General features: G+C 35.5%; 2 protein-coding genes and 1 long non-coding RNA gene across 3 annotated transcripts; 1 reads left to right on the plus strand and 2 right to left on the minus strand.

Moving 5' to 3' along the window:
- The first annotated feature begins 1,011 nt into the window (after positions 1 to 1,011).
- On the plus strand, positions 1,012 to 2,858 carry LOC123883736 (dnaJ-related protein rsp1-like). Its single transcript, XM_045932632.1, has 4 exons — positions 1,012 to 1,237; positions 1,333 to 1,384; positions 1,466 to 1,533; positions 2,180 to 2,858. The coding sequence occupies exons 1-4, from the start codon at positions 1,109 to 1,111 to the stop codon at positions 2,696 to 2,698; spliced, it is 768 nt and encodes a 255-aa protein (XP_045788588.1). The 5' UTR covers positions 1,012 to 1,108; the 3' UTR covers positions 2,699 to 2,858.
- A 4,474-nt stretch (positions 2,859 to 7,332) lies between these two features.
- Positions 7,333 to 9,585, minus strand: LOC123883737. The gene is made up of 3 exons (XR_006800433.1): positions 9,495 to 9,585; positions 8,477 to 8,530; positions 7,333 to 7,479 (listed from the first exon to the last, which is right to left on the minus strand). It is a non-coding gene; the product is annotated as an uncharacterized LOC123883737 (long non-coding RNA).
- A 520-nt stretch (positions 9,586 to 10,105) lies between these two features.
- Positions 10,106 to 11,689, minus strand: LOC123883738. The gene is made up of 2 exons (XM_045932633.1): positions 11,201 to 11,689; positions 10,106 to 10,694 (listed from the first exon to the last, which is right to left on the minus strand). The coding sequence occupies exons 1-2, from the start codon at positions 11,261 to 11,263 to the stop codon at positions 10,269 to 10,271; spliced, it is 489 nt and encodes a 162-aa protein (XP_045788589.1). The 5' UTR covers positions 11,264 to 11,689; the 3' UTR covers positions 10,106 to 10,268.
- Between the last annotated feature and the right edge of the window lie 4,757 nt (positions 11,690 to 16,446).

A 16,446-nucleotide genomic window follows, 5' to 3' on the forward strand; every position in this document is an offset into this window, starting at 1 on the left:
GGCCAGCACAAAAAAAAAAAAAGTTGACACCATAATAAAAAAAAGAGATCATGGCCACAATAAACTTTCAATTTTGTGTTTGTTTTAGATATTGGACAATAAACATGAAATGAAATGGTGCCAAAGGGGCTTGTCCTTCTTAAATGGTGCCATATGGAAAAATTAACATTAAACCTTCCATTCCACCTTTCTCTGTTTGTTTGTTCCCACCAACTAAACCACTTCAAAATATCTATCTAATTATCAACTCCCTAATATTTTCTCTTCATTCTTCTAATTCTAAAAAAAAATTTCTTTACGATGCTAGAGATATTTGTTTTTTTTTTACAGTCCTCAAAGATATTTGTTAAGAAGTCAAAAAATGAAACAAGTGATACTAGAATATTTTACCACCTTCGATATAAATTAATTATACGACCCTTTGATCATTTTACATAAATTATAAAATGTAATTAATTTTATGTGTAAAGGAGAAATTAAGAGTAATTTTATAAAATTATCTTTCATTAATTATATGGGAAATATAAATTAAAAAATTAAAAGAAAAGCATTTTCAAAAAAATAAAATAAAATTCAAAGAAGAGCGAGTATGAAATAAGATAAGGGTATAAGAGAAAAAATAACATTAAATATTCATTAGTAAATCGACTTATGATTTGAAACAAATTTTTTTCTCAAAACAACTTAAATTTAAAATGGAAAAATACTATAAAAAATTCAATTTCTAAAATTTTAAAATATTACTCTTCGGGTGCTTTTTATAAGAAATAACCCACATTTTAAATTCATTGATAATTTAATGTATTTTACCTATATTATATACTAGATACACTAATTATTCGATGAACCTAAGTAGTTAATTTAAAAAACCGGAAAACCCGAGATAGTAAAATACACAATTCTCAAAATAAAATTCCATTTTAGATTTTTTAACAATTTGTGCTTTGACATTATTTCCCAATAAATAAATAAAACCAAACCGCTCCACTTCCGTTACTATTAGTTCAAAAAACAGAGAAAATCAAACACAAATTTGTATGAGTATTTTATAATAATCCCTTTTCACTTTTTCTATGTTGTTGTACACTTGATATGAGAAGAATCAAGAATGGGACAAGAATCAGATTACAAAACACAATTGGTATTAGATATATGCTCCATTTCCAAACGTTCAATTCTATGTGTTCATACAATTTTCTCTAATATACCTTTCATCGATTGGTATTGCATTCTTGGTGTAAGTATATTTTCAATTACCCTTAATTTGCAACACTTTTCTTATATGATATGAATATGATTCTATGAACTTTTTCATATATTTGGATCTCATAGGTGGAAGAAAATGCAGGGGTTAATACCATTCGTAAGAAATACCATAAACTTGGTATGTTTAAAACTGTTTTTTTATGCTTTTATGAAATTTGCATCGGTTTTGTCTCTTTTGACTATTAATTTTTTGGTGTAGCCTTACAACTTCATCCAGATAAGAATGAACATCCTAAGGCTGAAATTGCATTCAAACTTGTTTGTGAGGTACATAACTTATAAATTTACATCATTCCCTTTAAATGTTAATATCATGTTGGTGAGATACGAAAAGTTTGCTGAAATCACGGTGACACTGTAGATTTATTGAAATTCTAAAGTATAATTTGTCAAGGTGGTACACTGTAATACCAGCAAACTCATCGTCAATTCAAATATATTAGTACTTAGTATGTTGCCGAACATGCTATGACTCACATATTCAATGCATAGCTTCTTGGTGAACGCATAGTTCACCATGATTTTGTCGCTTTTCAAAATTGTACAATTTCCTCGATTATTATAAGTTGTCAATATTTCTAGAGTATACAATTTCCTAGGTTAGTGATAATCAATTTGACATTCATTGTAGTATTTACCGTAACACAATTATAAATACCGGGCTATGTCATCTGAGTTAGATACGTAGAAATTACCAAATCTTTCGATCACTATATTATAATTGAAATGAAATTATTTCAAGTTTAGATTAACTTCTAATTTAGAAAACTTCTCATCAAAATTAATTTATGATTCTTTACTTGAGGATAAAAAGTCCTTATTAGCTATATATGTTTATGAAGAACTTAGATGATAACATTGAATAAGTTAAGCTTTTAACAAAAATTCTTCAATTTTTTCTTTCTTTCTTTAGGCATATACATGTCTATCAGATGCTACAAAAAGAAAAGCTTTTAACTTAGAGAGACAAAAGAGCTTTTGCATTAAGTGCAACAAAATCCCATATACAACCACCATTGTCCCAAGCAACTCTAATGGTTCCAATGGTTCAAGTTTCAAGGCATGGAACATTATCAGCAAATCAATATCAAGCAAAGTTAGAAGAAACATTAGAGACATGAGAGAAAGATTCAAGGAAGAAGCTAAGGTGATTGAGAATTGTCTAAGGACAACAAATTCAGTGTCAAAGAAAGATTCTCAAAATAGAGTTGAGAAAGAAAGTCCTGTTTTCAATCCATCAAACTACAAATACCAAAATTACCCTCATCCTAGGAACAAAGTTTACAAGAATTCCAAGACATTTTGGTACTTGCAGACAGAAAATATGGGGCATAAAGATAAGGGAGATGCTAAAGCTAAGTATACCTCTCCAATTTTTGAGGTCAAATCAAGTAGTATGGACACAAGAAAATTTGCTTGTGTTTCATCTTAAAATTTTAGCTTAAACATTTTTATAGTGTTGTCAAATAGCGACACTTTATCGCATGTAGCGGAATTTGAACAAATTGATATTGTTTCGTGATACACTATTTATTATAAATTGTTGTCAAATAGCAGGTATTGCGGTGCTACAATAATGTAGCTTTCTAGAATTTGAACAAATTGCTATTTTTCGCAATATGGGATTGACAACAGTGCAGTTTTACATTCAATTCATGTAATGTGATTGTCACAAGCTATATATAAGAGCATGATTATCGGTAGAAAATCTACCGTGTCTTAACTGTTTACAACTGCTCTTTGTCAGTGAAAGGCGATAATTCATATGTATGCATCGTTCATACATTAAAGGTCGTTCATACAGTAAATGTCGTTTGTTAAGTGCCACATGGGTGTGGCTTTTTTTTTCTTCTTTCTTTCAAACAAGTGATAAATTAAGTCGACCCATTTTAGAGTGTTTGATGAGTTGTATGAATATTTAAAAAATGTAGTTGAGTTATTTAAATGGTTGAGAAATATAAAATAATATAAAATATTAAGTGGGACCCATTTAAAGAACTCAAATGAGTTTGATGGATGTGGGTGCTATTAGAACCAACAAGCATTGGTTTTTTTTTTTTTAACACTAAACTAGGATAGACGCATAACGCTTTATCTCAAATTATGTTTAACTTACCTCCAAGTCAAGCGTGCTAGTCTGCGTAATTACCAAGGCTTTCATTGATAGGGGGCTCGAATGTTGTTTTGTGTTTTAGTCGACAGTAAAAGTGTCGCTTTCATTTAGGTCTGTTTGATTGTATGGAAAGAAAGTGAGAGGAAAGAAAATTATGGAAATCAATGAATGAATTTGGACTAATGTTAGTCGAAGTTCATTCATCGGTTTCCGTAATTTTCTTTCCTCTCACTTTCTTTTCGTAGAACCAAACGGACCATTAGGATATTGCTAAGACAGTCTAATGCGAAATACTTTAAAAAAATTGGACCAAATTGGTCGGTTTAACAGAGAACCGACTAGTTTTCCAGTTGGTTTGGTCCAGTTACATTATATAGTCTACTTGAACCAGAGTTGAACTGGGTTGAATTGTGGTTCAGTTGCGGTTGGTTCAATGTTTTTTATAATTTGTACAAATTTTTATTTACTTTTTATATACTTATTTCTTATCTGATTCAACCGTTCTTCAACCGATTGAATCACTTGAAGTCTCATTGATTTGATCTCTAGTAGAGTATACACATCGATTTCTTTCTCTGAATAACATCAATTTTTACCCTTTATTATAAGTTGAACAGAGAATTTACCTTATTGGCTAACGCTACGGTGGACCACCTTCACAAGTGGTCCACCGTGGACAAGTGATCTACCGAATACGAATTTTACAAAACTTACCGTTAGATTGAAAGTTTATATCATATAGATCATCCATAAAAAAATTTAGAAAAATTGAAAATAATTTGATATGTTATTGAGGTTCATCAAGATTAACTAAGCTTGATGGGCCTCAATAACATATCAAATGATTTTAAATTTTTCTAAATTTTTCTATGAATGATCTATATGATATAAACTTTCAATTCAACGGTAAATTTTATAAAATTCGTATTCGTTAAAATATTATTCATTACTGGTCCACCATGGACCATTTGATGAAGTGGTCAATATTAGAATTTACCTTTTTTTTTTGAAAAAAAAAACAATTTTATTAAACAATTAAGAGAGAATATTTCCTATATTTTTTTGGATATAAGGGAGGATACAAGAAGGAAAATTAGTGGGCCAATTTCTATTAGGTTCAAATTCGGCCCATCTAGCTAATTCACGCGTTGCTTGATTCCCACTTCTTCTGGTCCAAGTGAAATCAGAATTAGGGTTTGCTTCAACAAACGCGATGCAGCGGGGGACAACAAAACCCCAACTCTTTCTGACTTGTTTCTTCTCTTTGATTGCTCTTATGATAGATTGAGAGTCTGATTCAAAAGTAACATTCGTTAATCCCATCTCCTCTACCCATTCCAAAGTTGCGTTAAGACACAAAGCTTCACCTAACACGACTTTGTCCGATCGAGTTAATGAGCGAGTTGCAGCTCCAACGACGCTTCCGTCCGGCCATCTCAGGATCATCCCTGCAAACCAATGGCCATCACTACTTAGGTGAGCATCCACATTGATTTTTAGGGTGCCCCTAAGCTATGGAGTCCAGCTGGTGTTGTTACTACAAGATCGCTGTTCAACAAGACGATTTTGGAGCAAGGTGAGGTGTCCAATGGATTGGTATTCCATAAGCAGAGAGAAAGCAGTAGAGCACGACTCTAATGGAGGTATGTACTTATTTTGAAAGATTTTGATGTTTCGGGCATGCCAAATACCGTAGATTATAGCTATCACATGTTCCATACTTTGTCTATTTGTGTTATTGAATGTATATGAGATATAGTCATAGAGGGTTAAAAACTTGTTGGAGTCTAAATTAATGGTCAGGGATGATGCGAACCACACTTGTTTGATCCAATCACATTCCATAAAAACATAATTCGTAGATTCCACCTGGTTAGAACATCTGGGACATAAAGGGTCACATTTGACACATTTTTTAAAAAGATTCCCTTTAACAGGGATTGCATTATTTAGGATTCTCCTTATGAGGTGGTTGTGTTTAGGGGGAACATTAAGTTTCCATAACTTAGGCCAAATGTCATCATTGTTACCTGAGGCTGTAGCTAAATCCTTATTCGTGTATTGTTCCCAATCCATGATTGCCATGTAGCCTGATTTAACAGTATATTGGCCATCAGTTGTGCCTTCACAAGTAAGCAAGTGTTGTTGGTCTTTATCTGTAATGGGTATCTGAGTGATCATCTGAGCTTCTTGAGGGAAGAAGAGCTGGTTTATGAGAGTAGAGTTCCATTCATTGGTAGTATCAAGCATTAGGTCATTAACCACCTGGTGGTTGATTTGTTTTGGTTTAGTTCTCCAAGTGTGGGTGTTAGCTCTTTGCTGAATCCAACAATCCTCCTAGATGTCAATATTTTTTCCTGAGCCAATGAACCAATAACAACCTTTTTTTAGTACCCAACTAGCATGTAGGATGCTTCTCCAAGTGTAACTCATCTGTTGTTTAGGTTTAGCTCTTAGGAGAGAGTCTTTTGGTTAGTATTTTTCCTTAAGAACTTAGGCCACCAGAGATGAGGGTTGGGTAATAAGTCTCCACCCTTGCTTGGCAAGTAAAGCTTCATTGAATGCTCTAAGGTTCCTAAATCCCAGGCCTCCTTTATTCTTGTGAGAGCAGACCTTTGACCATTTGACCCAATGGATCTTCCTGCAGTCAGTGGAGCTTCCCCACAAAATTTACAAATCATTTTTTCAAGTTGCTCACAGACCCCTTTAGGAATGAGAAAACTACACATTAAATAGGTGGGGATAGCCTGGGCTACAGCCTTGATTAGAGTTCCTCTTCTAGCAAAAGAAAGTTTCTTCTCTTTCCAACCTTTGAGCTTGTTCCAAATTTTTTCCTCAATAAAATTAAAAACTTTCTTTTTTGATCTTTCCATATCTGTAGGGAGACCCAGGTATTCAGTGAAGTGAGATAAAATTTTCATAGGAAGTATCTGAGCAATGTCATTTAGGGTTTCAGCTGTAGTTCCTTTGCTAAAAACCATCTCAGATTTAGAGTAGTTGACCATTTGGCCAGATGCCTCTTGGTAAGTTTGAATGATATCTTTCATCTTAGTGACTTCCACTTTGTTGGCCCTACAGAACATTAAGCTGTCATCATCAAATAAAAGATGAGTTATCTCAGGTGCTGTGGGGGAAATGTTTACCCCATGGAGAGCATTCTCTTTGTGTGCCTTAGAGATTAAACTAGATAAAACATCAGCACACATAATGAAAAGATAAGGGGATAAGGGGTCTCCCTGTCTAAGACCCCTTTTAGGGGAGAATTCCTGAGAAGGGTGCCCATTTATTCGGATAGAGAATTTAACAGTAGGGAACCCCCTAGCTTCCATAGTAGCTTTAAGGAAAGTCCATTCCACTCTATCATAGGCCTTAGCCATGTCAGTTTCTATGCCCACAAAACCTGTTTTTCTTTTAGTATGAGATAGGTAGTGAAAAATTTCAGAAGCTATCAAAGTATTGTCAGTAATGAGTCTTCCTTTATTGAAAGCACTTTGGTTTGGGCTGATTATATTGGGTAGGATATTTTTGATTCTGTTTGCTATGGTTTTGGTAATGATTTTAAGAGAAACATTACATAAGGAGATAGGGCGAAAGTCACTAGGAGAGGTGAGATTTTTGACTTTAGGGATAAGGCAAATGTGGGTGGAGTTGAGGTGGCTAGTGTAACACCCCGTTTTTCAAAGCATAAAAAGGGGTATTATTTTTTTTTAAAAAAACAACACGCTTAAATAAAATGGCGCGCGTGAACGCCCGCAGCTATCTCGGCAATTCATCCTTCAATAGAAAATAAATATAACATCAACCCATTATATTACAGGGCTTCCTCGAAGCAAAGTGTGTACCTGAATAATTTACATACAGCGGATACATTAAGTTCATCAACCAAAAGACACGAGTTATGAACCGAATATATCACAAGGCCAAAAGGCACTAAACATGTCTGAGTATAAATGTATAAGACATACAGTCATCCAAAATACAACTAGGCCCTAAGCCTAACCAAAAATGTAGCCTAACAAGCGCTACTCTCTACTCTCCGGGATAGTCCACGAAGTCCTCGCCATCCACAAGACCCACAGTCTCGCTTGGCTCTCCGTCATCTAAGGTGGGAGGAGCCCGCGATATGGCATGCAAAATAAGGGTCACCAACTGGAAACAAGTATAAAAATACCAAATACACATACCAAATGCCAAGTACCAAAACGGAAAGCGAGTAAACGTCAAACATATTCTCAACACCAAGAATAATAAATAAAGTGCACACATAGCCTAATGCAAAACCTCTAATGAATGAACGTGATAACCGTCACTGGTTTCGTAACCCTCTAACACAACAAATGCGACAACCGCCACTGGTTAATCACATGCATAACTCCCGGAATCTAACCACACTCAGACAAAGTACCAAACACCGGGTGAAGTCACTCAGACAAATCACCGACACTATCAACTGAGGTACAATCACTACAGATCGAATACCGACTTTAACAACTACGGTACAATCACTACAGATCGAATACCGACTAGAACAACTGCGGTACAATCACTACAGATCGAATACCGACTAGAACAACTACGGTACAATCACTACAGATCGAATACCGACTTACCGGTATAGTCACTCAGACAAATACCAAGCCCCGCTCACCAAGAATCCCGTAGGATTAAGTACTCCACTCACACAACCACACCTCGTGGTCCACTCCCGCAACCACGTATTGAACCCCATAAAATCCCTCAACCATTTGGGTGGACCCACTCTCGCAATCACACCCCGTGGTCCACTCCCGCAACCACCTCTTACCATGGACGCATGAGCATACGATACCCTTACCTATACCAATGCAACCACAATACATATATTATCACAATCATATGTAATCTCCCAACAAGCATGTCAACACATATATTTCATCAAATACTATGTCAGACAAGTAACCTCATGTATTCATCACGAACTCATATCGAGAATACATAATACAAACATGCCAAGCACTCATAAATAGTGCACAAACAAACACACAAAGCATTCACAACAACAAGCATACAACTATGCTATCGACGGAATTTAATACGGAAGTAATAAGGTGCCCTTACCTCGGCAAGCTTCCAACACAACCAACTTCGCACTATTCTACACTTTCGCGCGCCCTAAAATAAGCAGCGTACAATCCATAAGTTTCTCCCAAATTTTTTTTAACGAAACTAAACCTATCCACAAAGGTCTAGAGGTGTCTAAGGCACTTCCTAACACTCGGATAGTGATTCCAAGTTCTCCCCATAGTGATTAAAAATTCACGAAGTTAAATGCACTATTTCTTGCTACGCGAAAATAATTTCGTTTCAAAACAAACTAAAACCATTTGAAAGCAAAGTAATCAATTCCACACACTAAAACCATTTGAAAGCAACCCATGAACTCTTTAAAAAATTTCACAAAAATAAAAGTTTACTCGCATCACAAGTTACAAGTTTTTCCTTTCAAATAAAAACCCTATAACCATTCTTTTAAAACCTATGATCACTCACTAATATCTTGATCATTTTCTTATCATTGTGGACTTAGAAAATTTTGAAACTCTTGATCCTTTAACAAGGGGGGTGCCACGGCCAATCAACAAAAACAAGGCCAACACTCACAATTTTTCCATTACAAAATCCTAGTGATAATCTACTAGTTCTTAAAGTCATTTAATTGATCAATCAAACCATTTTAAGAATTCAAATCAAAATTTCTAAAATGTTCATCAATTACTCAAGAACACCAAATTATAATTTTTCTTGTTTCTCAAAACAACTTAATAATCTAACATCCATTTTGTCACAAAGTTCATAACTAACTTCAAAAATAAATTCACAAAACAATTACTCATGGTTATGATCATTTCAAATTTTCTCATCAAAACCCTAACTCAAAATTTTGTGAAAACTTAAATCACCCTGGGAATCAACACCTACTTAACTTAAATGTACTAGTTAAACCCTCATGAACACTTTTATGTAACCAAAACTAAATGAAACTAAATTCTAGGAAATTTTCTCTCAAGAACATAATCATATTTTTCTTAACATCTAAGAGTTTGAACCAATCAAAAGAAGGGAGGAGGTTAGTTACCTCAAGTGAAGGTGATTTCCTTAGCAAGTCTATGATCCAAAGAGCAAGAATCCAAGCTTTGTAGAAGAAAACAAAATTTGAATGAAGAAGGTGGTGAGGAAATGGAGTATTGGCCGAGGAAGAGAAATGAGGGAGTATATATCATTCTTGCTCTTTGATTCAATGTGGTATAACATCATTCCTAATGTGGTCTTGATCAATTTTGGCCATTGGATCAAAAGGCAAAGTCTCTAGGCCAATCCTAGCCCTTGGAATAAGTCTTGGTCACCAAGACAACTTTCATAAATATCTAGATATTTTCCTTCTCACGCCTCACAGCTCTCGCGCGCCGCGACGAACAAAACTTGTAAAAACAGAAAACCTACGGAATAAAAGTCCGTCTTAAGACATTTCCAAAACTTATCGCCGAATCTTTTTCCGCGACTGTAATTTTCTTCCACACTCCTAAAAATTATTCTCAGGACATATCCTAACTCGCGCAGATATATAAAACTTCCATCTAAAATTCTACGGAATTCAGAAGCCGTAAAATTTTACAACAGCGGGCAAAATTCCTACTCGTTTTTCCAAAAACAAGAATAATCCAAAACTCGTCATTCTGAAAATGCATAAACCTTCTCATACATAAAAGAGGATTACAGCCCAAAAGTCTGTGCCTTTTCAGCGCACGAGTACAAAACAGACTTAAACTCAGCAAAAATGCCGCTATTACAACGATACTTACAAAACGACTTAAACAAAAACCCTAAAACTTTTATCCAATATTTATTTTCCTTACACAAAATAAACTGTGAAATTACGGGTCTTACAGCTAGGGTCTCCTTGATTGTTGAGAATGTTTAGCCCTATATGGAGGATATCAATGCCAATAATATCCCAATAATTGTGGTAGAACTGGGCAGGAAGCCCATCAGGTCCAAGGGCAGCCAGAGGTTTTAAGTCTTTCATTGCTAGATACACCTTTTCCTTTGTATAACTTTCATTCAAGAGCTGATGCATATCCTGTGTAATCTTACCTTCTACTACTTTCACTGCCTCCTGGATGTCTTTAGTGTCCTGGTGGGAAAAGAGGTGTTGGAAGTGGTCAATGAAAACCTGCTCAATTTTATCTTCTTCATAGTGAGTTTGCCCTTGATAATCTTTAATCGAGTAAACAGTCACTTTCGTCCCTGAAAGTGTCACTCGTTGTCCTAACAGTCCCTGAAACAACAAAAAACATTTAAAAGTCCCTGAATCAAACTTCCGTTAGTCAGAATGATCACTGACGTTATCTTTCTGTTTGTTTTTAAGATCTGTCCCCAAATTTGGACACATTGAACCAAGATGTGGTAATTTTCAGTGACACCTATACAAGAATTAAAATGACAGTAAAAACTAAAATTTCCTAAATAAAAACAAATACAATAAAAATGAACAAAAACAAATCTTCATCTTCTTTCTCCTCTCTTCCTCACAAACCTCCATCAAGCATCAATATGTCAAACCCACCTTCCATTTTTTTCAAAAATATTTTGGATTAAATAATAGAAATTCATACCAACTCCTACCTCTATCTTCAAACTTGAAAAAAGAACATTCATTTAAATATGAGAAACATTAATCTACTAACTTATAAAGTAAATTGACACAAATAAATACCCCCAAAATTATCACAATAACAACAAGTTTAAGTAAACAAATAAGAGAGAGTAAGGATGGAAATTGACCCATGAAGGTTGTGAACAAATAGGTCGATAATTGGTAAAAGTTGGCAAAGAAAAGTTCCACATATCTTCCACTAAATCAAGACCTTGTTCTTGTATCAACAACAACCACTTTACCAACTATCGACCTTGGTAAATTGTTTTGTGAAGATGCAATTGAGCTAGAGAAGTTAGACAAAGCTTGTAAATAATGAGTTTTCTTCCATGTTTGAGTCAATCATTTCTCCTCTCTAATTATCACAATAACAAGTTTAAAGTAAACAAATAAATCTCGGATCTGATTTTTTTGAACTTTCTGCTCTCTTTATCTCTTGAACTTCTTTTGTTGATTTTGGAAAATATGATTATTCATTTAGTTTTATTCTAATAGAAGAGGGGGTGAAATATGGAGAAATTTGATTTTTTTTTGTTATGGTTTTTTGTTGGGTGAGAAGATGAATTCTCGGAAGGGATAATTGGTTGAAGATGAGTTTATTATGAATTTTGGATGAATTTTTCTATTGTTTTTTTTACTATTTTGTTGTATTTTTTTATTTACAATTTTTTTTATGCTCACTTTCAATTTGATCCTTGCTTAGGTTGCTGTAAAATTAGAATAAAAAATTGTCACATATTAGTCCAACATGTCAAATTTTGGTACACATCATATAAAACAAACAGAAAGATAACGTCAGGGACCATTTTGACTAACGGATATTAAATTCAGGGACTTTAAAATATTTTTTGATGATTCTGGGACTTTTATGACAGCGAGTGACACTTCCGAGGACTAAAATGGCAGTTTACTCATCTTTAATCATCTCAATAGTGTTCTTGTGCTTTCTGATATTAGCTTTCATATGGTAGTATTTAGTATTCTTATCTCCCTGCGGGAGCCATATAACTCTAGATCTTTGTAGCCACCACATTTCTTCACACTCAAGAATATCATCCAGCTCCTTCTCTTTCTTTTTAAGTTGCTCCATACCATGGTGAGTGCCCTTATTGTCACTTAAGTGTAGTAATTCTTCTTGTAAGATTTTGATACGTTTGGGAATAATTCCAAACCTTTTGCTACCCCAGTTATGTAGAGCAAAGAGAGTATTTCCAAGTTTCTGATGGGTAGAGCTTTTACTATTATTCCAAGCATTCCTAACAATTTGGAAGTGCAAGTCGTCCCTGGTCCATACTTGTTCATATCTGGTGGGTCTAGGCCTGGTTTGTCTCTGAGTCTGGGTGAGGTGTTTGTTGAAATACAGAAGGATGAGAACATGATCAAATTTATATTCGAGAAGGTGAAAATTGGTGAAATGAGGGAACATAGTTATCCATCCTGAATTGGCCAGGAATTTGTCTAGTCTAGCTTTTATGAGATGGAGGCCTTCTCGTTTGTTGGTCCAAGTGAAGATGTCACCCTTATATCCTAGATCCTGTAAATCAGAAGAAGTGAGAGTTGATCTGAACAAGGTAGTTAAATTAGTATCAATAGGGTTGCCCCCAAATTTTTTAGAATCATTAATAGTAAGGTTTAAGTCACCAAAGATGAGCCAGTTAGTATTGAAATTAGTTGTACTAAGTTGATTGATAAAAGTGCAAGTAAGGTGCTTATGTTGATGTTTTGAATAACCATAAATACCAGTTTTTCTCCATTGGTCGGAAGTAATAAGGTTAGTGACGCATATACATCAATCTAGTTAAAATCCATATCTCTTATATCTATTTGACAAGTACAATGACTCCAAAGTAAGATAAGACCCCCAGATTTACCCCTATTCCCATTTAAAGTACAATCAATTGAAAAAAAGTTGTAAGTAGCAGCAAACTTATCCTTTACGTGACTGGTATTTTTATGCATCTTAGTTTCCATGATAAAAACAATGTCAAAAGCAAAGCCAACTTCGAAAATCCTTCAATGAACCTTCTATAATAACTGGCCAATCCAAGAAAACTTCTTATCTCAGAAACAAACTCTGGCGTTCCCCATTGCAATACGACATCAACTTTGGCTGGGTCAACCGCTATCCCTCCGCTTGAAATCACATGACCAAGAAAACTCACTTCCTTCAACCAAAACTCACACTTCGACAACTTGACATACAACTTCTTCTCTTTCAAAACTTGCAAAACAATCCGTAAATGCTCCTTATGCTCTTCCTCGGATATCATCAATGAACACCACAACGAACTTATCCAAGAATGAATGAAAAATCCTATTCATGTACTCCATAAAAACACCAGGTGCATTGGTCACACCAAAAGGCATCACCGAATACTCATAATGACCATACCTCGTCCTAAAAGCAGTCTTTGGTATATCCTCCATTTTCACTCTAATCTAATGGTATCCAGATCTCAAATCAATCTTACTAAATACGCAAGCTCCAACCAATTGATCCATCAAATCATCTAACCTCAGAAGTGGATACTTGTTCTTGATCGTCACTTTGTTCAACTGACGGTAGTCAATACACAACCTCATACTCCATTCTTTCTTCTTAACCAACAACACAGGTGCACCCCACGACGATACACTAGGTCGAATAAACTTCTTCTCAAGTAGTTCCTCTAGTTGCTTCTTCAACTCATTCAACTCTGACGCTGACATTCGATACGGTGCCATAGATATCGGGATAGTACCAGATACCAAATCAATAGTAAACTCTACTTCTCTTTCTGGAGGTACATCTGACACATCTTCCGGAAATACATAGGGAAATTCACAAACAACCGACAATTTTTCCATCTTAACTCCACCTTCAAGTTTCAAGGATGCAAACAAGGCATACATCTCCAGATGTTCCTTCAAAGATTCTACTACTTCCTTCTCACTCATCAAATATAGACTCTCCTCCGATTTTGGAAACACAACGGTCTTCTCACAACAATTGATATGGACTCGATTAAATATTAACCAGTTCATAGCAAAGATCACATCTATACCACTAAGTTGGATACACACCAGGTCCATACCAAAGTGTCTACCAAACACGGTTACGGGGCAGTCACGACATACAAAACGGGTAGTTACGGAACCATTAGCAGGAGTTTCTATTTCCATACGACCAGACATTTCAGACACAGGTATATAAAGACACTTCATGCAATCAACATGTTGGGTTTTTGTATGTTGGCTACATTTTGCAAAAACATATTTTAGCCAAGTGTTGAGACATATGTGCTGACCCCCAAGTGTTGTGACAAATGTTGGTACACTTTGGAACAACACCTGTCTGTCTGACTGTGCGCGCCAGCTAGCGGGTTTTAATTTCTACTCAATCTTTTGAAGATCTGTTTGAAGAATTGTTTCAATGTTTCTTACAGAGGAAGGCGCACGTGTTTAATGTGTTTCAGGAGGCAGCTAAACCCTAGTTTTATTTTCCAAAGGAATTATATTTTTGGAAAATATATTTTTGCGTTTCAAAAATAGAACTATTATTTTCAAAAATATATCACAGCTGCCGCAGTTCTAGAAGCCCTAATTTTGTCTTGAAGCCCAAGTCGTTCTACTACTATAAATACGAAGGCAAGCATATGGTTTCAAGCATCTAAAATCGTGTTATTACAAAGCGTGAGTTTTAGGGATTTTAGAGTGTTAATTGTGAGCCTTTCTTGTGTCTCATTGATGCAAGCTTAGGACCTGAGTGTTTATTGAGTTGTAAGTGTGAACTTCTCCTAAGCTTTGAAGTACGGAGATTGTTCTATTGTGTTGTGTGGTTTACTCGCAAGCTTTTAAGCAAGAGTGAATCCTAGTTTCTTAGGAGTGTGTCTCCACCGTTTGTGATCGTTGAATTGAATAACAACGCTGTCTGTGTTGTTAAGGTGGGAATTGGGACGAGGTCTCATATCTAGGAGTTCCTAGGTAGAAGTGTCATTGGGTAGTGATTAAGTGAGAAGTTGTAAACGGGTGAGTTTAGCTTCGAAGTAATACTGCTGATAGTGGACTTAATTCCTGGATTGGTATCCCCCAGAGTAGGCTTTAGGCTGAACTAGGTTAACAACTCTTGTGTGTTATTTACTTTACTGTTTGTATTGTTTTATGTTATTTGCTCTGTTTATAGACAAGTGTTGGCGCACCGGTAACAACATCTGTGTACAACAGACAAGTGTTGATACACCTTGATCAACACCTGTCCACTGTGTGCTAGGAATTACAATTGGCATCAGAGCAGGCACCCTGTTCTGAATTTTAGGGTGAGCTCCAGGGAAACTTTTTCTGGCAAGGATGGACAAAGAAGGAGGGTTTGTTACCAGACCACCTCTTCTGGTTGGTGCTTCAAACTATGACTATTGGAAGTCCCGCATGATGGCCTTTCTAAAACAAATTGATAGCAAGACATGGAAGGCAGTTCTGAGAGGGTGGACTCCACCTGTGAAGATGGACAAAGATGGTAAACCAACTCTTGAGTTGAAATCTGCTGAAGAATGGTCCAAAGAAGAGGATGAGCTTGCTCTTGCAAACTCAAAAGCATTATATGCACTATATAATGGTGTTGACAAGCACATATTCAGACTCATCAAAAAGTGTGTCTCTGCTAAGGAAGCTTGGACAATTCTTGAGACTGTTCATGAAGGTACCTCTAAAGTGAAGCTGTCAAAGCTACAACTCCTAACAACTAAATTTGAGAATCTAAGAATGAATGATGATGAAACTATTCAGGATTTTCACATGACCATACTTGATTTTGACAATCAATTTGATGCCTTGGGTGAAAAGATACCTGAAGAAAAGCTGGTAAGAAAAATTCTTAGGTCTTTACCTAAGAAGTTTGACATGAAAGTCACAGCTATAGAAGAAGTAAAGGATATCACAGATATGAAGCTAGATGAACTGGTTGGTTCACTACAAACCTATGAGGTAGCTACAAATGAAAAGATGGATAAGAAAAACAAAAGCATTGCTTTCGTCTCAAATGCTGAGGAAGAAGATCAACAGAGTGACACATTAGAAGTGAGGGGTATAGTCACATTAGAAGTGAATGTGGAACCTTCCTGAAAAAACAGAAGAAGGGGTTAACTGTAACTTGGTCAGATGAAGATTCTGAAGGAGAAGCTGATACTGCAAAGGCTATACATGCATTGACAAGTGTATGTACATCTGACACTGAATCATGTGAGGAAGAACTGACCTTTGATGAACTTGCTGAGTCATATAAAAAACTGTGTCTGAAGAGTGCAGAAGTCTGCAGAGTCTCTGAAGAGCAAAAAGAAACAATCACTAAGTTGCAAACTGAGAGAACTGCCAATCTGTCAAGAATCTCTGAATTTAGTGC

This window comes from Trifolium pratense, linkage group LG5 (genome assembly GCF_020283565.1).
Source record: "Trifolium pratense cultivar HEN17-A07 linkage group LG5, ARS_RC_1.1, whole genome shotgun sequence".
NCBI lineage: Eukaryota > Viridiplantae > Streptophyta > Magnoliopsida > Fabales > Fabaceae > Trifolium > Trifolium pratense.

What these genes read in the sequence shown, in the direction of transcription:
- LOC123883738 (XM_045932633.1), bottom strand. Translation starts at nt 11,263, where the DNA reads ATGTGGAACTTTTCTTTGCCAACTTTTACCAATTATCGACCTATTTGT. An exon ending in TTTGTTCACAACCTTCATGG is followed by an intron (nt 10,695 to 11,200) that starts GTCAATTTCCAT and finishes TTGTTGTTTCAG; the next exon opens with GGACTGTTAGGACAACGAGT.
- LOC123883736 (XM_045932632.1), top strand. Translation starts at nt 1,109, where the DNA reads ATGGGACAAGAATCAGATTACAAAACACAATTGGTATTAGATATATGC. An exon ending in ATTGGTATTGCATTCTTGGT is followed by an intron (nt 1,238 to 1,332) that starts GTAAGTATATTT and finishes TGGATCTCATAG; the next exon opens with GTGGAAGAAAATGCAGGGGT. An exon ending in TAAGAAATACCATAAACTTG is followed by an intron (nt 1,385 to 1,465) that starts GTATGTTTAAAA and finishes TTTTTGGTGTAG; the next exon opens with CCTTACAACTTCATCCAGAT.